This window comes from Macrobrachium nipponense, chromosome 32, assembly GCF_015104395.2.
Source record: "Macrobrachium nipponense isolate FS-2020 chromosome 32, ASM1510439v2, whole genome shotgun sequence".
Taxonomy (NCBI): domain Eukaryota; kingdom Metazoa; phylum Arthropoda; class Malacostraca; order Decapoda; family Palaemonidae; genus Macrobrachium; species Macrobrachium nipponense.
The window spans coordinates 70,816,751-70,841,215 of NC_061094.1; the positions used below are offsets into that span (position 1 = coordinate 70,816,751).

Sequence of the window (24,465 nt, forward strand, 5' to 3'; positions counted from 1 at the left end):
GATGCATTCTGGATATCTTCCCTCTGTCTTATCCTTCCTTAAAATACCTTTCATCGTGGGATTCTCTTTAGTCTGGGTTCTTTTAATTAACTTGCATATTGGTATTCTAGAAATCTCACGACCGTTGTTAATCACTAGTTGTTCTCTAGGGGCATCAATGCTTATCCCTTGTCTAGCCATAGTTGGATAACCTATCAGCAAATGAGCAAAAGCTAATTGTATATCTGGTCTACCAGAACATTTTCTCTTAGAGCAATTCTTCCTAGCCTAAATGGAAAATCTAACTGTCCAATTACGTGGATATCATTACCCTGGACGTCTGTAATTCTACAATCTACCGCTGGATTCAAACTTAAGTGAGAAAAATACAATCGATACACCTTTTCTGACATTATATTCTTAGGACTTCCTGTATCAAAGAATGTAACAATAGGTTTCTCTAGACCGACATGTGCGGGAAATAATGGTCTATAATTATATTCATTCCCTACATCAACTTTGCTAACCTGTGTAGCTGGGCTTAGCCTTGACATTCCGGACGTTCTCTCTGTTATAGAGGAAGATTCATTGTACCAGTAAGCAGAAAATTTCCCATTGCGTCGTCTGACATTGACTGAACTGGTTGATACCCTATACTTGCTGTTTGATTAGCATATCTATTTGGGACGGAATCCCTATTTCCTCTAGCTGGGGGAGATTGACTATTGTTTCTACTTCTGCCTCTCGACTGAGATCTACCTCTAGGAGCTGAAACAAATTTATTTCTGCATTCTCGGGCACTATGTCCTGTTCGCTTTATGGAAAGGACAGAAGGCTATCCTCGGCAGTCAACTGGCATAATGTCCCTCTCTTCTGACAGTTATAACACGTGACTGTCGAAAATCCTCCTTGAGAAGATTTACCTGGCATCTTATTCTGATTTCTAGATGGTGTCCTAGATCTATTTGGACCTCTTTCTTTTTGTCCTAAAGCGACTAAAGGTCTGTATATAGGATTCCCTTCAGGTCTTCTACCTAGGATTTTTGTTTCCTCCTCTTCAATCTCTGCTACATCATCGGATGTCTCCCACTTACGGGTCATCCTTGCAATGACTTCTGTTGGCAGGCTTCCAATCATTATTGCTAGTCTAAATATTTTTTTTAACATGACTCATTAGCATTTTTTGCTTGCCTCCTTCTACCTCTATCCAACCTGTGGATTCCATGAAGTTACCCCATTCATTCATATTGTTATACAACTGAGAGCTAAACTCTTGATAACGTCTTTCGTCTAACTTAAATTGACGCACTATCCTTGCCAAGCTAGTAACTGGATCTCTTTCACCAACTGTGGAATAAACCTTCCTAAAATACCGTTTCAATTCTTCCCAATTCTTAAGATCCTCGGAAGTCTCGGAGTGGACGTATCGTTCTAAAAAAGTCCTCCTCCCCGGCTTCCAAATCAAGATTAACTCTTGGCTTCAATAAGCTTTTCTCTATCTGTCCCCGTTATGCTATCTAGCGTGTCCTCCAACTTGCTCTATACCAGTTTCTCTAAGTTACAAGCTAAACTGACCATATTTCTTCCGCAAAATTTAGCTATGTGATTAATCACATGTCCCTTATGTGTTCCCATTACTGCTGTGTTCGAATTCGCGGACTGTGTACTCTCCGTCATGGTTGATTTCCTTGTTTGACTTCTCGTGAGCACAGGCGTTCTTACGTTCTGATAAGGAGTCGGTCTCCCTTTGACCGTCGACTCGTTAATGGAAATTTTCTTAAGTACTGAGTATCATTAAAAGTATCAAAGTTATGACAGTAATATCCCAAAAGAAAAATAATGATAATGACATTAAATTATTTTTACTTTAGGATTCGATCACCAAAAAAAAAATAAAGGAATTTTCCCCTGAAATATTCTCAAAGTCTTACGTTACCGGTAAGCGATTCTTAAACAACAACAAAAACCCTCTTAACAGTTCTGGTAAAACGATACTGAACTGACCGTAAACCGTACGCTAACGAGAGACCTCCCGTGAATTACCATTGTTATCCTAAACAAACAAAATAAAAACAAGTAAACATTCACTCGACGTAACGAATAAAAGTAAAAAGCAAATACTAAAACAAAAAAATCAAAGTATAAGAAATCACAAAAAACAACCAAAATCACAAAAATAACATAAAATGACACAATCAAAATTAAAATTAAAATTTAGAGTTATTGGTTAGTAAATACAAATGTTCGGGAAAAGGTCTTAGTAGCTGATTAGTTATAATTAGTAAAATTAAGAAATATCGTAGAGTTTCGTTGCCAAAAAAAAAAGTTCAGTGTGAAAATCTTTTAATCTTGAAATACCAGAAATTGTCTAACTGAAATGTTAATCGCGTAATTTACTTTCAATAAAGTTTGATGTTATGTAAGTGTGAGGATATTATTTTGGACTTAACTTCTTTCGTCGTCTTCGACTCCCGGGTTTACGTCTGACAGCTTGCGTTCGCCTACCAGCGCGTTGAATGATGCGTTGTTACGTCTGCGGGAAGGGGACTTCTCTCTCTCTCTTCTTTCCTTCGGGAAAGGGGACCTCTCTCTCCCTCTCTCTTTCGATGGCGTTGACTGATGCGTTTTCGGAATTGTTTTCTTTCCTCTTGATATATTTTTATGCGTTAAAAATCTTCATCTTCTGGTAGAACGACCGTTCTTGTTCTTCGGAGTGGAGTTTTTCTTCGCAAAGTGTGGGTGGCTTTTATTGTTACGACTCGATAACTGTCTTTGAATTTGGGGAAGCACTGATAACTGTCTTTGGGGGAGAACTTTCTTTTTCGAGTGGCGTGAATGGATTGAAATCTCTTATGCCGACACTAAACTTTTGATTCCGTTTCGCGGCCGCTGTCTTTTAACTGTCATTCGTGTCGCTGATCGCCATTTCTTTGCTGTGTCTTTTGTCTCTTCCTATCCTTACCGCTCGACATCAATTAATCTTGTCACTATATCAATCTTTATCTCATCGTATCCCATCGCTCTGCCACCAATAAATCTGTGACGGTACTTAATTCTTTCGTACACAAGATCATAAGGTAACGTGTGCCGACCACTGGAGGCTATTACTTTGGAGAATTTGACTTATATAAATTTTTCTTACCTTGCCTGAATTAGCTAAAAAAGGGTTATCGTTTTGGATGAGAAATGAAGATTGATATTTTCTTAACATAGGTTTATTCTTCGCTGGGGTACTTATAAAGTTTTTCCACCTTCTGAGTTACTGGGCTTTTGGACTGATAAAACTTAATTGGCACTTGTTGCAATTACGAATCTATAGGCACGAGGGAAATTTACTGAGTATTGATTGTCACTTTCACTGTCTTTGATTGATTCGCACACCACACTTTTGCACCTGTTCTTCTTCTGGGGATTCTTCTGTCTTCTCTGTTTCACGGCCATGCCACTGCAGTTCTCTGCAGGGCTCCCGGTTGTTCTCTCTCTTGGCTTCTCTGTTCCCCTTTTTCTTTTTTCTCTCTCCCTTTTCTGCTGTCTCTCTCTGTCTCGCCTTTTGTTCAGTTGAAATCTCCTTAGCCCCGCCTTTGGATTTTTGGATTCTGACTGGGTGTGGCATTTTCTGAAAAAGACTTTTTTGTCTCTTAGTGGCTACTAACTTCATACGAGACCGCCTTCCTGTCAGGTCTTCTACAGTAATTCGTAGGCTTTGAATTTGTATACGCCTCCTTCTTCATGTCCTGGCTTCTTAGGGGCGTATGCCTTGGTAACCTCATAGGTCATTCGTTGATACCCTTTTGGGCTGTCTTATGACCGACACTCATGGCTTTTGATTCGTCGATACTAGAGGCCTATATTTGGGAGGGTGGAGCTTTTAAGAATTGGTACTTCCTCCTTCTAACAACGGGTCATAGAATTCCTTTTTAACGTATGCCAGATGGCTCTCTCTGACCTGTTCACGAAGGGAACGCCGATTAGTCATAGGCGCTAATGAGAGTAGTTTCCAATTTCTCGAATATGCCTGGTAGATATCGCTCGTCGCCCATAATCTCTTGTTGGTCACTAATCGCTGGTACGGACAGAGGCTTTTTGGGGGAGATGAAAACCAGATGTCTAATGGCTAAAAGCCTAATGTTTGGAGTAACAAAATCCCTTCACTAAGAAAAATCATTATTGTATTCCCTTTCCCTTTCTCTTCTCTTATTATCTGTTCGTGCCTTTTTCTTAAGTATATTAAGTTATTGCCTTTGGAATAACGACACTGTGCCACACTATTACATATATCCAAAAGAACTCACAATAACGTGATTAGAAAAAAAAAATCACAAAGTAATAAAAGTCCACACTTATGTAAGCTGTGTATTAAAAAAACTGTTAAAGGTAGGAGCTTTCATCTACTTGAAAAGTAGACTACTGATTTTTCTTTTTTATTATTCCTTTTATTTTTACTTAATATATATATATATATATATATATATATATATATATATATATATGTGTGTGTGTGTGTGTGTATGTATATTTGTGTATATATATATTTTTACCATTTTTAAAGAATGGAAATCATATGTATTATATGAAAAGATGTTTTATGACTGTAATTACATCACACGACCATACTGCACAGAGAGAGAGAGAGATGAGGGAGAAGAGAGAGAGAGAGAGAGAGCGAGAGAGAGACAGAGAGAGAGAATCATACCAGCAAAATCCGGAATATTCCTACTGGCCTAATTCTTACGTTCTATTTTGCAAAAGAGAAAAAAAGAGCTATGTATGGCAAGTATCACACATCTCAAGTGCCCATATTATCTTATCTCTCAAGCCTCATGGCCATACAGACCTGAAATGCTTTTGCACTTCTGTACCTGTTTCATATACGACCAACGTATTATATAGAGATATACTATATATCTATATATATATATAGATATATAATCATAATATATAGAATACTAATATATTAATATTAAATATATATATATATCCTTAAGCCACGGTAGAAAGGTAAGTGAAACAAGGACTTGGAACATGTACTTTCGTAGTTACATTCTACGTTTTTCAAGTTAACACTGAATATAATAGAAGTATTTCTTCCAAGTCCCTGTTCCTCTTACCTTTCTACCATGGATTTTAGGATATTCTCAAGTACGTGCTCCTTCGTGCTACATTGTGTGTATATATATATATATATATATATATATATATATACTATATATATAAATGTATATATATATATATATATATATATATATACATATATATATATATATATATATATATATATATATATATATATATACTATATATATATACATCACACATAAAAACACGCCTTATATAAGCAATCAGGAACAAAACCCACAACTCAATAAATTATATTATTGCTCTTGGTATACCTAACTCTCTTGGAAAAATAAAGAGAAGCCAGAATTATTCACCAAATTCTCTATTCCATTTCCTTGACACAAAGTTTTGATTGAAAAAAGAAAGCCATTTCCTGGAATTGGTTTTACCCAAGTTCGAAAATATAATGTAATGGAGCTTTTTTTTTCATTATGTAAATAATATTTGTATACGCACACATGCGTATACGCGATAATGAAATCACAAATAACGGTGAAATGAGAGAGAGAGAGAGAAGAGAGAGAGAGAGAGAGAGAGAATGCTATAAAGAGTACTAAGGTCAACGACCTGACATTCACCGACTCGCTACTGCTGCATCCATCTCCAATTCCCCCCCTTTTTACGATCACTTTCTCTCTCTCTCTCTCTCTCTCTCTCTCTCTCTCTCTCTCTCTCTCTCTCTCTCTCTCTCTCTCTCTCTGCCTTCGAAAAATCAATTGCTTTCAACTCCATTTCCTCTCCAGCGATGATGATACGTCTTCCTGAATAGATCTTTTACGTTTTCGTTCAAAGGATGCTTTTATATCTTCACTGCGGGATATTTACATCTTTGAAGTGATTCTGTTTGTTTGTATGGTGTTTTTACGTTGCATGGAACCAGTATGGTTATTCAGCAACGGGACCAACGGCTTTATACGTGACTTCCGAACAACGTCGAGAGTGAACTTCTATCACCAGAAATACACATCTCTCACTCCTCAATGGAATGTCCGAGAATCGAACTCGCGACCACCGAGGTGGGACGCCAACATTAAACCAACCACGCCACTGAGGCGATTTTGAAGCGATTCTGCATCTCAAGAGATACTTCACATTCTTTTTTGTAATATCTTCCCGTAATATATCTAGTAAATCCTTCTGTAGAGTGTAAAACATTTTCAAGATTTTCATTCTGTTGCAACATTTTTTACATCTTCTTGTCGATATATTGGCATCCATTTTCATTCTTTTACTTTCTTTTTACACCGTCTCGAAGTCACCTCTTACATCGTCATGAGATATTACCGTCAGGAAGTCATCTCTTACATAGTCATGAGATATTCTCTTACATCGTCATTGAGATATTACCGTCTCGAAGTCACCTTCTACATCGTCATAAGATATTACCGTCTCGATGTCACCTATTACATCCTTGTTGAGATATTACCGTCTCGATATCACTTTTTACATCGTCATAGAGATATTACAGTCTCGAAGTCACCTTCTACATCGTCATGAGATATTATCAACATTAACAACAGATCCTGAGACACATTTGACGTATTCGCAAATTTTCTCTTAACGTCTTCGAGGTGACGAACTTTTACAACTGAAATGTCTCTTGGTAGATATTTCAATTATGTCTCTTGAGATTTCTGCAGTCTTTCTTTCAGTGGGTTCCCACTGTAACTAAGAAAGAATCTCAATATTACAAAGGAAGGCGAACTTCTTGGTTGGTTTGTTACAGTGCTCTTTTAATGAAGAAGAAGAAAAAACTTAAAGGTTACGCTATCACAGCTCTGTACACCGTAATTCTGTACCATGACATCCCACTGTTCTTGCTCGAGGGTAGACAGAAATACCTCTCTCCTCGCTTATCCAATTTCACAAGCATTCATTTTATTTACTTCCTTAATTTTTACATTCCTTACTTATTTCTCTCAGCAGCTTCTTACTTATTCATTGGCATTTGTTATCGACGAGCTTTTCGAGGGTCAAAAGCGAATTGAATTAATTATTATAAGCTGCTTGATAATTGCTTATCTATTGACGAGCTTTTCGAGGGTCAAAAGCGAATTAATTTAATTATAAGCTGTTCGAATAAGGAAAAGCTAAAGGCAACATGCTAAGTATTGCAAGAACAGACTCTCCCGTTATTTTTTTTTATCACGTGGCAAAATCGTAGCGACGAACTCACAGAATAATAGGTCAGTTTGGGAGGGAAGCTTTCTCGGTAAATGACGTCAGACAGAAGCTGTGTCGTTTATTATTTAAATGAAAAACTGATGAAAAACCTTGACCTTTCACTGAGATGAGTATTCTCTCTCTCTCTCTCTCTCTCTCTCTCTCTCTCTCTCTCTCTCTCTCTCTCTCTCTCCTGACTATCTCTTCAACTGTTCTCGAGCGGATGTAACTAGATTCAACAGGGGGTCACCATGATATACTTAAGAGACTTCTACCAGGGCCTGTGCTAGATATTAGGGGGCCCAATTAGAAAATTAGGGAACTAAAAATTATATTCTTTTTTTATGTCTAACATAAAAATGATTTTCTAAATTTCTGCTAATATGGTATATGCATTTTAATGCGAGGTACAATACTTCCTCATCCTCCATTCCATGTTTTCAGTGGTGGTATATATCCTCTTAGGAGACAGAATATTCTTCAAATGGTAACTGTGGCAGAGTTTTTATTTTTTTTTTTTTTTTTGGGGGGGGGGGGGGTTCGGGGGGGGGGGGGCGGGGGGGGGTGCTTTATGGCGCGGGGCCCAATTTTGATCAAATGATCAAATAGGCTAAAAAAACCAGCCACCCTGAACTTCATGACTGGAAGCCCAGGGGCATCATTATTATCCAGAAACAGATGGTGAAATGAAATTATATTTCCAGCTTCAGGAATTTCATACGTAAGCCTTCTGGCTTTCTGTAAAAACTTCAGGGTTCTATACAAAAGCCTTCAGGTTTTCTATAAAAACTTCAGGGTTTTATACAAAAGCCTTCAGGGTTTCTATAAAAAAAACTACAGGCTTTCTATACAAACAAACTTCAGGCTTTCTACTAAAATTTCAAGTTTTCTATAAAACAAAATCCAGGCTTTCTATAAAAAAAACTTCAACTTTCTATAAAAAAACATTCAGGCTTTCTATAAAAAACATCAGGCTTTCTATAAAAACTTCAACTTTCTGTAAAAAACATTGAGGCTTTCTATAAAAAAAACTTCAACTTTCTATAGAAAAAAAATTCAGACTTTCTATAAAAAACTTCAGGCTTTCTATAAGAACTTCAGACTTTCTAAAAAAAAAAAAAAAAAAAAAAAAAAAAAAAAAAAAAAAAAAACTTCAGACTTTTTAGACAAAATTCAGACTTTCTATAAAAGACTTCAGGCTTTCTATTAAAAAAAATTCAAGATTTCTATAAAAAAAAACTATTCCTGTTAGCTCAAATGCCCTTGTACTCGAGATGTTACAAGTATGCTTAATAATAAAGTTGAAAAAAAAAAAAAAACTTCGTATAACACATAAATACACGAAACATACGTAAGATACACACACATACAAACTTCAAGATAAATACGATTCCATCAGTAACTGAAATGAATTGTGTCCGGCTACATTTATTTTTCTCGAAGGAATTTATTGATTTCCGGTAATCGGCGTCAGCATCAACATTTCCATCTGCTATCCACGTGAGTGGGGTGACTTCTGGGAGCTAGGCCTAATCAGATTCTAAGAGATTCTCAGAATTACATACATACATACATACATATATACACACATGCATACATACATAATACAAACCAGATTCTAAGAAGATTCTGTGAATACATACATACACAAATCAGATTCTAAGAGAATTTGAGAATACATACATACATGAATCAGATTCTATGAAATTCTGTGAATACATACACACACATACGTACATACATACATAAATCAGATGTGAATATATACATATAAGTACATACATCGATTCTAAGAGATTCTGTGAATACATATACATACATACATACATCAGATTCTAAGAAATTCTGTTATTACATACACACACATACGTACATACATACATAAATCACATGTGAATACATACATACATACATAAATCAGATTCTAAGAGATTCTGTGAATACATATACATACATACACACATCAGATTCTAAGAGATTCTGTAAATACATCCATACATACATAAATACAAACATCTGTCTATCTATATACATTTTTTGATATGTCAACAGATATAAGTCACATCGCAAGTAATGGAACTACACTACCATTAAATCAATAAAGCATTTCTTTTTTTTTATTTTACCACTTAATCTATAAACATTTAAGTTATTTTTTTAAAAATTCTCAGTAACCCATAACAGCGTCATTCCCTTCCCATACCATCTAAAAATCTAAAAATACTCCACACGCAAAAATCACCATCTGGCAACTCTCCGTAGCATCATCTGGCATCTCTCCGTAGGCTCGGCGCAATAATGTTCACGAACGGCGGAGGATCGGCTACTAACAAGACGGTATTGGACCGCTACCTGAGGCTTGATATTCCGGACCAGAAATGTCAGGCCATGTATATCTGGATCGACGGGACGGGAGAGAACCTGCGTTCCAAATCCAGGACCTTGAACTTCACGCCCAAAAGTGCAAGTGGTACGTGATAAGAGCGCTTTCGATATAGTTTTCTCACGTTCCTTAAATTTTTTTTTTTTTTTTTTTTTTTTTTTTTATTTTTTTTTTTTTTTTTTTTTTTTTTTTTTTTTTACATAGTTTTAGTCCAATTTGGTATTTCTTTCAGTACTTTGCTAAGAAGCGAATGAAGAAAAAGATGGTCTTTTGATATAAAAATGCAAAGCACAAGATCTTGTTATATATAAAAAAGCACAAGATATATATATATAGATATATATATATATATATATATATACGTATAATATATATATATATATATATATATATATATATATATATATTATATATACGTTATATAATATATATATATATATATATATATATATAATATATATATATATATATATATATATATATGTGTGTGAGTGTGTGTGTGTGTGTGTGTGTGTGTGTGCATATAAAAGCACAAGATATTGGTATATAAAAAAGCACAAGATCTTGTTATATAAAAAAGCACAAGATATTGCTATATAAAAAAAGAACAAAATATTGTTATATATAAAAAAGCACAAGATATTGGTATATAAAAAAAGCACAAGATCTTGTTATATAAAAAAGCACACGATATTGTTATATAAAAAAAGAACAAAATATTGTTATATATAAAAAAGCACCAGGTATTGTTATATATAAAAAGCACAAGATCTTGTTATATTAAAAAAGCACAAGATCTCGTTATATAAAAAAGCACAAGATATTGCTATATATAAAGACACCAAGGTAGTCTTAGTCCCAGTCAAAGTACAGAGTAAAATGAATTTCTCAAAAGGTTTTAAGGTTAACTTGGGCAGCTAGAAACAGATAGTTACCAAGGCTTGATTCTAGCATACTACTTCTAGTTAGCAAACTTTTCTTAAGAGAGTAACAGAATGATTTTGGATCATTATTAACGTTACAGTCACGGAGCTCAGTTAAAGGAACTCCCTTTTGGGAATTGTTCAAACGACTCTTAGTTCCAATCAAGTTATCACCAAGGAATCATCACACTTTTCTCAAGTTAAAAATAGTTCACATATACTGTCTTGGTACAATGAACAATATAGAGTGCACTTAACGTAAAATACAATTTATATAATAGCAAAGTTTTAGGGCAATATGCACTTTCGTAATAAAATTATCTGGAATTTTTCCATTGAACAGAATTACCAATATGGAACTTCGACGGGTCCTCAACGGGCCAAGCAGAGGGAAGCAACAGTGACGTTTACCTCCACCCGGTGGCTATGTACCGCGACCCCTTCAGATTAGGCAACAACAAGCTGGTCCTTTGCGAGACCTACAAGCACGACAAAACCCCGAACGACACGAACCACCGCTGGCGATGCCTGGAGGTCATGCAGAAAGCAGCCGACCAGCACCCCTGGTTTGGCATGGAGCAAGAGTACACCCTTCTGGACGTCGACAACCACCCTCTGGGATGGCCCAAGAATGGCTACCCAGGCCCGCAAGGACCTTACTACTGTGGCGTCGGAGCCAGCAAAGTATACGGTCGCGACGTCGTCGAAGCTCACTACAGAGCCTGCCTCTACACGGGCATCAACATCTCGGGAGAGAACGCCGAGGTCATGCCCGCCCAGTGGGAATTCCAGGTCGGTCCCTGCGAGGGCATCACGATGGGCGATGACCTCTGGATGGCTCGGTACCTCCTGCACAGGGTAGCCGAGGACTTCAACGTAGTTGTCACTCTGGATCCCAAGCCCATTCCAGGAGACTGGAACGGGGCTGGAATGCACACGAACTTCTCGACGCAGAAGATGCGCGAGCCGAACGGTATAGACGAGATCGAGAGAGGTATCGAGAAGCTCTCCAAAGTGCACACGCAACACATCATCGCCTACGACCCCCACGGAGGCAAGGACAACGAGAGGCGTCTGACTGGACTCCACGAAACCTCGTCCATCCACGACTTTTCGGCGGGTGTTGCCAACAGGGGAGCCTCCATTCGCATCCCCAGGGGCGTGTCCGAAGAGAAATCTGGGTATCTAGAAGATCGAAGGCCTTCCTCGAACGCTGATCCTTATTTGGTTTCAGAGAGGCTGGTTAGGACCATCTGCCTTAATGAGTTCAACTAGTCACGTAGGGAAAGCTTACGATTAAATTAAATCTAAATAACAATAAACACAAATCCTGTATTTTTATAAGTCTATATTACAGTATTTTAAAGTGCTAGACTCATCTTATATATTGTTGAAATTTCTAATAATATTTCAGTCCCACTAAAAGTGGATTATTATTAAACATTTATTACTAACATGTACAAAATGGAGAATAGAATATAAAGAGAAAAATCTGAAATTATTTCCTTTTTACTAGCAGCCCTCATGAGACGGGAACAAGGAACAAACACTGAGCTTAGAAATACTGGAACAAACACTGAGCTTAGAAATACTGGAACAAACACTGAGCTTGGAAATACTGGAACAAACACTGAGCTTAGAAATACTGGAACAAACGCTGAACTTATAAATCCTGGAACAAACACTGAGCTTAGAAATACTGGAACAAACGCTGAGCTTAGAAATACTGGAACAAACGCTGAGCTTAGAAATACTGGAACAAACACAAACGCTGAGCTTAAAAAAACTGGAACAAACGCTGAACTTAGAAATACTGGAACAAACGCTGAACTTAGAAATACTGGAACAAACACTGAGCTTAGAAATACTGGAACAAATACTGAGCTTAGAAATACTGGAACAAACACTGAGCTTAGAAATACTGGAACAAACACTGAGCTTAGAAATACTGGAACAAACACTGAGCTTAGAAATACTTTCAGGCAACAACAGAAATCGAAACAACCATTCAACACTAATATGGAATATGAAAAACAGCATGGGGTCTCTTTTGAAAAACTGTAAAATTACCAATGACGAAAAAAATATATGAAATGGCCATGATAAAGGAAAAAAATCTTAAATTGCCTATACCAACAAAGAAAAAATATAAGACAAAGGAAAAATATATGAATGGCCATGACAAAGACAAAATCTGAAATTACCTATGCCAATGAAGACAAAATATAAGAATGAAAATATATAAAAATGTCTATAACAAAGAAAAAAAATCTGAAATGGCCTATGCCAACAAAGACAAAATATAAGACAAAGAAAAAATATATAAAAATGGCCATGACAAAGAAAAAATCTGAAACTGCCTATGCCAACAAAGACATAATATAAGACAAAGAAAGAAAAAATATATAAAAATGGTCATGACAAAGGAAAAATCTGAAATTGCTTATAACAACAAAGACATAATATAAGACAAAGAAAAAATATAAAAATGTCTATGACAAATAAAAAATCTGAAATTGTCTATGCTAACAAAGACAAATTATAAGACAAAGAAAAAATATATAAATGTCTGACAAATAAAAAATCTGAAATTCCCTATGCCAACAACCACAAAATATAAGACAAAAAATAAATAAAAGTGACTATAACAAATAAAAAATCTGAAATTGCCAATGCCAACAAAGACAAACTATAAAAATACCTATGGCAATAAAAGAAAAATATAAAAAAAACCAAATAGCTGAAACATTACAAAGCAGAACGGTACGAAATGACTAATTTGGATCAGGAAGACAAGAAGATGCGTTTAACAAAAAGGAAAGGTAGAGGTGAAAACACTTCTACTGGTTACTCACCAGAACGCGTAGCTCCTCACTGAAGCTTGCAGAGAACTTACCTGAAACGAAAAAAGAAAAAGAAACATCAAGGTTAGAACAATTCAAACAGTGAAAAAAAAAATGCACAACTATCTAATGACGAATAGTTGCCATACTCGAGGAATAACACATGACAATAACATTTCGTTTCTGAGTTTTCCATTCTCCTCCGACTCGAATTAATCATTTGTTTGTTTTGTATGGTGTTTTTACGTTACATGGAACCGGTGGTTATTCAGCAACGGGACCAACGGCTTGACGTGACTTCCGAACCACGTCGAGAGTGAACTTCTATCACCAGAAATACACACATCTCTCACCCCTCAATGGAATGCCCGAGAATCGAACCGACTCGATTTAAGAATCCGATTCTAAAAATACATTTTAGATCTACTACAGACATTATAACAGCTCGTGTCAGATTATATTAAAAAGGCTAACAAATATTAATTCAAGACACAGACCAAAAAGGAAAGATGTAAAAAATACCCATCACACACCAAAAAGGAGAGGAGATGCAACACAAACCCAGGATTTTTTTTTTTTTTTTTTTTTGCTGACAGGTAAGATGGGTGAAAGAAGATTGAGAGCAGTTAGGTAGCTAACCGTGGTAGGGAATAGTTTAGAAAGTTAAGTATTAGTAAGAGTAATATAAAGAGGGGTTTTTCCCCGGAATATAGAGAACAGAAAGGCGTCCCCATACGGCGGTAGAGGCTTAGAGCGTTTAACATCCCTATGGGCGCCGATGTGTATAGGTATATGTGTACACAAGTACACACGCATTTAAAAAAAAAAAACACGTATACAGAGTCAACCTGGAGTCCGTATATAGATTTTTAACCAGCACAAAAAGGGGGTAGCAAATAAGCAGTATAGTGGCCTGTCGAGAGAGAGAGAGAGAGAGAGTCACTCTTTGCATCGACCAAAGGAGAAACCACTCCGTGGTGAACAAAAGACTGCAAGATGTAGGAGCGTTAGGGCTAACCAGCGATCACAGATACAAAAGAGAGAGAGGAGAGAGAGAGAGAGAGAGAGAGAGAGAGAGAGAGGTCATAGGAAATTTCCACCACCACCACCGAGTAATACGGACACGAGAACCTTTCTTCTCTTTCTGGAATTAGTTAATGTTTGTTGTCTTCTCTCTCTGCTAATCAAAACACACGAAGAGAGAGAGAGAGAGAGAGAGAGAGAGAGAGAGAGAGAGAGAGAAGACAGGCAACATAAATTGAAGCCACAAGAAAATAAACAAGTAAAAATAGATCTATGTTTCGGTGGTCTAGGTATAATGCTGTATGAGACGCGGCCTATGAAACTTTAACCACGGCCCGATGGTAGCCTGGTCCATATCGTGGCCAGACAGACGCATGATTATGGCTAATTTTAATCTTAAATAAAATAAAAACTATCAAGTTTAGAGGGCTGCAATTTGGTATGTTCGATGATTGGAGGGTGGACGATCAACGTATCAATTTGCAGCCCTCTAGCCTCAGTAGTTTTGAAGATCTGAGGGCGGACAGAAAAAATAGTTTTCTATTCAGAAAAAAACGTGAAAGGTTTTATAATAAGGGGAAAAAAAAAGAAAAGAAAAAAAAAAAAAAGGGGAAAAAAAATGAAAATGATTAAAATAATTCCTAATAAGAATGACGTTTTAAGTATATTACAGCAGCAGAAATCACTGACCAAACGAACACGAATGACTGAAGAGTTTAAAGACGTGGAAATTATGGCATTCTAAGGGTATACTGCCCCTTCGCGGGGCGAGAGTCAAGGAACCAACAGGCGGCCCCCTTTAACCACCAACCCCAAAATCTAACTTGGCAATTTCTCCGGATCATGAGACTAAATCCGTACCGATCCCTCCCTCCAATGAATAGCGATGAGATATATCTTAAGCGAATCGTTCAAGGGGAAACGAGATAGGAAAAGAAAACGAGAAGAAAAAGAAGAAAAAAAGGAAAAAAAAAAAAAAAGAGAGATTTAACTTGAAAGGAACTGCAGGTGTGTTGTGGCACAAATAAGTCCGTTTCTGAGAACTTGACACTAGATTAATTTCGTCTGAATTTTTTTCTCAGAGTTTACATTCTCTCTCTCTCTCTCTCTTGTCAGGTCGTGTACTATAATGCCAATCGTACATGTGTATGTATAAATTTATACATGCATATGTTTTATATATATTATATATATACATATATATAATATACACATTTATACAAAAAATTACCTATATACACATACACACACACACACACACACACACACATATATATATATATATATATATATATATATATATATATATATATATTGTTACAAAGTGCCAAGTATCTGGTTACTACACTTGCCATCATTTATTGTTACCTCACAAAAGCCAGACACCTGAACCCTCATCCACAGGTATTGAAACGACCCGTGAATACTCTTAAAGGGCACAACAGTGATCCCTTAATAACTTACCAGTATTGCAGAAAATCAGACTAAGTTCATCAAAAACAGGTGTGAGGTAATCTTGTAAGTAATTAAATTAATCAAAGGCATCACACTCCATCAACAACTTTAAAAGTCTAAGTATTTCCCTGATTTCAGAAGGTCTAAGTACTTCCCTGGTTCTAAGTCACTTCAAGTAAATTGAAGGAAAGCTGATCAATTACCACTCTATGTTTCTACCTAACATCAATATAATCAAAATTAAATGCAAATATACTGGTTAGAAATGAAATACTTATAAAAATTTTAAATACAAAAATTTATTATGAAATTAAAAATTTATAAGTGAAATTCACAATATCAGGGAAAATTACTGTTACTTGAAAACAAAAAAAAGTAAAGTTTAATTAATTCTTGAAACTAAATTAATAAAATTAAATCAAAATTAATTTATCACAAAATTCAAGAAAATTAATTCAATTGAAATTCAAAAGTGTTAGGCAATAATTGAAAATTTGAAATTAATTCACAAGTGCTAAACAATAATAAAACTTGAAAAGAATTCTAAGTAAAGGCAAATTAATTAACAAGTGTTAAATTTAATTAAATGTGCAATGATTAAGCAATGAAAATAACTAAGTCAATTAAATTGTGAATGCAAATGAAATTATAAAATAAAAAGGCACTCTTCAATAAGAAAATGAACAGATACACAAAAAATGAAACAAACACAAAACACAAAAATTTGCAATGTGTAAAAGTGTAAATGTTTTCATTCAAAACATTGTAACCATCAGTTATTACCAAACCTTCGTAACCATCTGTTATTAGTTACTACTTAATAACTGTTTCTATCAGTTATTAGTTAACCACTGTTCCTATCCGTTATTAGTTTCATACCAAACCATCATAACCATTAAATATTAGTTGCAACTAATAAAAATATAACACACTTTACCTTTTTGGTATACCAATTTCTTTCTTTGCTGCAGGCTTGTTTCACTTTACCAAAAACCAGGTGCCGTTACGAAACAATGTTTGTTCAGATTCCACAAAAACACTATTCAACACTAAATAAACTCTAAGAAATATCAAATATGAAATTCTCAAGTTACGAGTGACCAGTTTATAGTACGAAACTGTTACGTTACTTTAAGATCAAAAGTGCCATGTGATGGAGAGAGAGAGGGAGAGAGAGAGAGAGCGAGAGAGAGAGAGATCTGAATGCCTCGCGGTTCTAAGATATAATGAATCTCTTTTCCTTGCGAAAGCTGGACAGGGGATATGACAAAAACGTTTTTGGGCAATAACTCTTCCAGAAGCTTCGAAATCTTACGCAACTTTTCATACAAAATGTGTAATCTGCACATGGCTTTGATCAAAGACATACACGTATGAGACGATTCTGTTAAAAAAGACACGTACTCTATTCAATCGACACGAGGAGAAGGCTTATCACACATGATGACAGATTCCCAAAGCACAAATGAAGTCTGGAGCTCGCTTATCAAACGTGTTGACAGATTAGGAAAGCAAACGGATCTCGCAGACCCTCTAATCTCACAGTGCTGACATAATAAAGGGAAACAATCGTAGTTTCGAATGTGGACAAAGAAAATCTCTCTCTTTTTACGTTCTACGTTATATAAATATATATATATATATATATATATATATATATATATATATATATATATATATATATATATATTCTTTTAGATTATGTTATGTGAAACTCTGAACACACATGTTTAAAACATCCTATTCTCTTAAGGCTAACTTAGGAAGCTGAAAAAATGTTGCAACCCAATTCTACATAACATTTTATACAATCACAGAGAAGATATATGCATTTTGAAAGTAGCAATATATAATAATATATATATATATTTCCACATTTTTGGATATGCTTGTCACTACAAAGCCTTGAGATCCAACGTCAAGGAAATATGAAGAAATCATGATGTCCGGGAACGGGAAACGAACACGCGATACCATAATCACACACACACAAACATACTATTTACATATATGTATAAAATGAAAGTAAAAATAAAGACACAGAGCAATATACACATCCCTTTTCAAAGCCCACAGACATCACCAATAACACACAGACCACACAGTCACAACCGACAACCTAAATTCTTGACAAATCCCTCTATAGTCTTGACCACCGCCCTACTTCTCCTTAACTCCGCCCGCTTCCAGACACACGCCCTTCCATCTACGACGCCCTCTCAGGTGTCAACTGCATCCAGTGGCACTCGAGTGCCATCAATTCGGGATGAATATCTCGTTCGGGGTGACGGACACGCCATCTAGCCACGTCGTTCTCGTGGAACCTGATCTGTCCCGTTCGGGGGTCCCGAATTTCCGTCGCTTCGAAACGTGGCCGGAGAGAATAATTGCTGACGCGAAAATGTCATTCGTTGGAATGATCTGATCGAGTGGAAAGTCGGTGTATGGAAATCGATATTAAATTTACTTTGCCTCTCAACTTTTTCCTACACCTTTTTTTTCGGTGTTTTGAAATCAATAATAAATTCACTTTGCCTTTCAACTTTTTCCTACGCCTTCCTTTTTTTTTTTTTTTTGTTTTTTTTTTTTTTTTTTTTTTTTTTTTTTTTACACTTTGCAGGAAAGCAAAATAATAATAATAAAAAAGCAATAAAGAACATGTGTGCTAAATGGTATCCGTTGCCAACCGAGGTAGTAAAAAAAAAAAAAAAAAAAAAAAAAAAAAAACAACAATAAAGAACAGGTGTCCTAAAAGGTATCCGTTGCCAAGCGAGGTAGTACGTAGGTAGTCGCTGGCGATGCCCTGACCTGCCACGCGTACAATATTGTCACTAATGCCCCCAACTTCCAAAGTTGAATTGAACTAATACCAACCCTTGAAGTTCAGCGGTGCGTCCAAATGACCGATTACCATTTTATTTTCTTTTCTCTTTTCTTTTTCTCTCTCTTCTTATCTCTTGTTGAGCTGTGAAAGATTTTTTTGGTTGTCGGGTTTGTTTGCTACCGAGGATTAAAAGATTGCAATTTTGTGCATAAATTTTATATATATATATATATCTATATATATATATATATATATATATATATATATATATATATATATATATATATACATATATATGCAGAAGCCAGGTACTATGTCGTACCTTTAAGTAAATGGGGATACAATCCACAATGAAGTAAAATCCTCTTGTACTAGAAATATATATTTTAAACTACAAGAGGATTTGACTTCATTGTGGATTGTATCCCCATATATATATATATATATATATATATATATATATATATATATATATATATATATAAAATCTCTTCCAAAGCCACAAGATTAATATTAATGTTACATTTTCTTGAAAATGGACACAATTTTCGGCTTCTTTGACAGAAGTAATAATAAAAAAAAAATATTTATATGTATATATGCATACATACATATACTATATTATTTGATAAGAAAGGACAAAGTATATGTTATCTTGTGTATGTGTGTGTGTGTGTTTGTGCGTGTGTTTGTTTACACTCGTATTGGAGTAAGTAGGTTCCATTTGTGTGCATTATCTCTTACTAGATTAATCTAGTAAAGAGATTACTGTTTGTGACAGTCATTATTTTTTTTCAAGTTTTCTGAAAAGTATGCAAGCTCTCTCTCTCTCTCTCTTTATATATCTATATATATATATATATATATATATATATATATATATTATATATATAGATATATATACACATGTATATGAATACATGTATTATATATTATACAGAGAGAGAGAGAGAGAGAGAGAGAGAGAGAGAGAGAGAGAGAGAGAGAGAGACCTACTTATATTTCAGACATCTTAGAAAAAAATTATCGTCAAAAACAAGATATCATTCACGTAACTGCTCTTCAAATGACCGCAGTACGAGATAGATGAATCACAGAAAAAAAATGGAACCTACTTATTGCAAGGAAGCATAAACAAACACACACACACATATACACGTGATAAAACATACTTCGTCCGTCCTTATCAAATTGCAGCATCTCTCGAAGCAGTGACAGTCACTTACAAGTGCTTGAGAGTCGACTTATTTTATATATAAATATATTTTTTTTCTTGTGAGTGGGACAAGTGTTTATCAAGAAATAATAAGGATAAAATAGTCAAGTGTGTATGTACTACACTCGAGATTCATTTTCGTGTATTCAAAGGGATTTTATCCTTCTACATCCATTTATCACCACTTTTGTTTATTCTAGGTTTTATTTACTTCCCCATCGTTTATTCGTTTTTAAGCTCCTTCTGTCATAAGCCAACAAACGTCCCACAAGGAAAATATTTGCAAAAAAAGAAAGAAAAAAAATCGAGGGAGCGACACACCCCCCTTGCCTTTTAAAATAAGGAATGTTGTCGTGGTCATATAATAATGGAATAATAATGAAGACAAGAGGAAATACCACATTCGATTAAACAGGAATAGAAGTACGTGCCTTTTAGAATAACGATATGGTAGCCATACGACAAAACAGGACAGCCACAAGTCCACTGGTATATCTTAAAGGGAATGGTTTAAATCTGGCAGTTACTGTCGTCTTATGCATATATCTTATTATAATTTTTACGTATAAACTAAATGTAAAATATCTAAAAGGCAAAAATGCGGTTAAAAAAAATATACAATTCTTGAAAGACAATTTATAAACGGTGAGAATGACTCGTACCTCCACAAAAGAGAGAGAGAGAGAGAGAGAGAGAGAGAGAGAGAGAGAGAGAGAGAGAGAGAGGCCAACAGTACCGGAGAAATAAAATAAATTTAAACTAAATCTAAAGGCTTCAAAGGTGTAACAGGAGGAAAACCTTGTAACTGCACTATGAAACGAGTGTTAGGAGAGAGAGAGAGAGAGAGAGAGAGAGAGAGAGAGAGAGAGAGAGAATATGAACGGAGGTGCAGTCAAAAGGAACGAAAGGGGTCGCAGCTAGGGGCCGAAGGGACGCCGCAAAGGACCTTAAATAGTGCCCACAGGTGCCCCCCGCGGCCCTGCCCTCCTACGGGGCTTCAGTGCGTCAAGTACCCATTGCAAGAAAACAGAGAAACACAGAAACATCCCGGAAATACAGGCCTATCAGTCACACCACCACTAACCCCTCTTTTGCCCAAAGTTGTACCCCGCCCCCCGGGGACGACTTGATAATAATCCAGCTATTAATTAAACAATCCTCATAGTAGCACGAGTCATCACATGGAGAAACAAATCCACAGTTATGAAAATGTACATATATTTAAGTTTAGAACTTTAAAGAGGATATAGCTTTCGGGAATCTGTTCGGTTCTCCCTTATCAATCTACAGATTCCCGAAAGCTATCCTTAAAGTTTTAAACTTGAATATATAGTACATTTACATAACTGTGGATTTGTTTAACAGATTCCCGAAAGCTATCCTTTAAAGTTTTAAACTTAAACATATATATGTACATTAACATAACTGTGGATTTGTTTCTCCAATAATCCAGCCGCTATGCCGAAGGCCTAATAAACGCTGACTCGAAGAAGACTGGAATATAAATGTAGCGCAGACTGGGACTGTCACACTCTTAGCACGTGAGATGCTAAGGCTTCCAATGTGACAAGTGTGACACCCAACAGATGGCACTAGAATGACGTATTAAATATCAAATAATCCTGTTAAACTTCCTGGATTCACACTTAGTCGTCTCGGTAAGATTTCCATAATTCGTGCATGTTTACATGCGGACACAACAGAAGTCGTGATGATAATATCAAATATGAAAATAACTGCTTGCTTATTGCAAAGGAGTCAGTCCTTCGGGTGAATTAAACTATCGGCAATTTAATATAGAGTGTACAATGTAGTTTTTTTCGTATAATGGCATTTATAAATATTCCCATGTCGACAACTTTAGTGGCTTCCTTGTTACCAAAAATGACGCAGTTCTATGAATATTTATTATTTTGATTTTATCTTTTTTTACAGAAAGATAATGTGTAAATAAACAGGTATTAGGTGATTATACATATGTATATATATTTAATATATAATAATATATATATATATATATATATATAGTAAATTATAATATATATATACTATATATATATATATATATATATATATTTATATATATAATATATATATATATATATATAATATATTATATATATATATATATATATATATATCCACACACGTATACATACATCGAACTACAAATGTCCTTTAATATCTAATTCGCTCTACCTCGGAATTTGTTGGTTCGATGGTTCGCGCCCGTGAGCCGACAAATTTCTTATCGACTAAAAAAGATTCCCCTTCGGTTAACATATATGAAAATATATTAATTCCGAGGTAGAGCGAGTTAGATGCTAAAGGACATTTGTAGCTCGATGTATGTATACGAATCACGATAATGTGATATGACTCATACATACGTATATAAACTTCACTAAAAAAATGGAATTATAAAGCATTCGGCGGAACAAATAATAAAATGCTATGTCAATAACAATAAAAGCGTCGATAAACTATGTAACAAAACAACAATACGAAGAGTAAGCAGAGAAAAATGTATGTGATTAGTTATACAAACCTAATTAGTATGCAAATCTACCTGAAGAAACGCCAGAATGGAAAATAACAAAAGCTTAAAAATTCAAAAATTCATGAATGCCGAGGGCATTAATATGGATTTCGTTAACGTAGATCTCTCATTTTTAACATCATTATAGGACCCAAAGGGCGTCCCTGCTGTATTTAGGACTGTCTTCCAAAAACATAAAAGGGCCGGGGTGAAGGAATCTGATTATTCGATATACAGGATCCATCACCATTTCCTTGGACCTGAATTTCTCTCTCTTAAAGACGGCCAGAGAGAGAGAGAGAGAGAGAGAGAGAGAGAGAGAGAGAGAGAGAGAGAGAGAGTTGCTCTGCTAAAGAACCACCTGGTTTTCTTGGAACCCGTACAAATGTCCGTTAAATCTGGCTATCAGGATTTCTTTATTTGAACACAAAGGAGGAGACAGGAAGCAGAACAAAGAACGGCTGTCAATCTAGGGGTATACAATTCCAGCAGCTCAGAAGGATTTGAATACGTAGCTATAATACTAGAGACTGTTTATTCAAATTCAAATTCAAATTCAAAAGGTTTATTGATATACATCAAATGGAGTGTGGCAGCATGCTGCTATACCCACTTAAAAAATTCAAAAGATTCCAGGCAAAAAATAAAATAAAATAAAATAAAAATAAATACACAAATAAAAAGAAAAAAAAAAGTAATGAAAAGCAAATATTTAACATGAGAAGAATTCAAACCCAATTTATACAAAAGTAAGTGCCAAACGATAATGTAAATTTTATACAAATCAAATGTTGGTAATATACTACAGAAAAATTACAAATATATATATAATATATATATATATATATATATATATATATATTATATATATATATATATATATATATATATATTACATACTTTGGGAGTCTCCGCATTCTGACATAGGAATCAACTAGAGCCATCTAGAAGTCATTAAATTAGTGATGATAATTTGAAGCTTCTATTTCTATTAATTGATTCATAATTATTTGAGATGACTTTCACAAATGGAAGCAGTACTGTTTTCTCTTACCTTCACGCCGTTCTTTTAGATTTTCTTTTATACTAAAGGAACGTGTGTCATTAAACTGCTTACCATTATCTTTCACTTTTAGAATCTGGGACTCTTGCTTCTCGAGTGTTCATATTGTCCAATTCTCTTTAATTCTGTAAAGTTCCTCTGTATCAAGGACGAGAAAGCCTAATTCTGTAAAGTTCCTCTGTATCAAGGACGAGAAAGCTATTTAAAAAATGACTGACAGTCAGTATTTGACTTGTCCTAGTTTCTGTGCTCTTGTCAAGCATAAATTTTTTTTTTCTATCCACAAGCGACAGTAACCACACGAACCCTTAGGAATAATTGGAACATAAGTATTTTGGAAATATATCATTTCCCCGGATCATTTTGCAATAATGATAGTTTATCTGTAAAATTCAAATATGTACACCGATCTTGGCCCTGTATTTGATAATGACCTCTTTAGGAGCTCTACTAGCCTGTTTAAGTAGCAAGGAAAAAGCCGCTATTCGAAAAAATAGAGAAGAATCTCTACAAGTGTAACGCTGCTGAAGTAGCCATTACTTTTAATAATAATAATAATAATAATAATAATAATAATAATAATAATAATAATAATAATAATATTAAGAAAACATCAGCTACCTTGCAGTAATAAGTGGTACGAGCACCAACCTGAGGGAATGATAGAAAACGATCAGGCAAAGATCCTCTGGGACTATGGTATCAGAACAGATAGGGTGATACGTGCAAATAGTCCAGATGTGACGTTGATTGACAAAGTCAAGAAGAAAGTATCACTCATTGATGTCGCAATACCATGGGACACCAGAGTTGAAGAGAAAGAGAAGGGAAAATGGATAAGTATCAAAGTCTGAAAATAGAAATAAGAAGGATATGGGATATGCCAGTGGAAATTGTACCCATAATCATAGGAGCACTAGGCACGATCCCAAGATC

General features: G+C 35.2%; 1 protein-coding gene across 2 annotated transcripts in view; it reads left to right on the forward strand.

The window, feature by feature from the left end:
• LOC135207181 (glutamine synthetase-like) overlaps positions 1-12,048 on the forward strand; it is a 28,516-nt gene extending 16,468 nt beyond the window's left edge. For both annotated transcript variants that reach the window (XM_064238750.1, XM_064238749.1), the window contains exons 2-3: positions 9,546-9,730; positions 10,910-12,048. In XM_064238750.1, coding sequence (XP_064094820.1) covers positions 9,559-9,730; positions 10,910-11,841 — 1,104 coding nt within the window. In that variant the 5' untranslated portion in view covers positions 9,546-9,558 and the 3' untranslated portion in view covers positions 11,842-12,048. The remainder of the gene's footprint in view (positions 1-9,545; positions 9,731-10,909) is intronic.
• Positions 12,049-24,465: the final 12,417 nt, after the last annotated feature.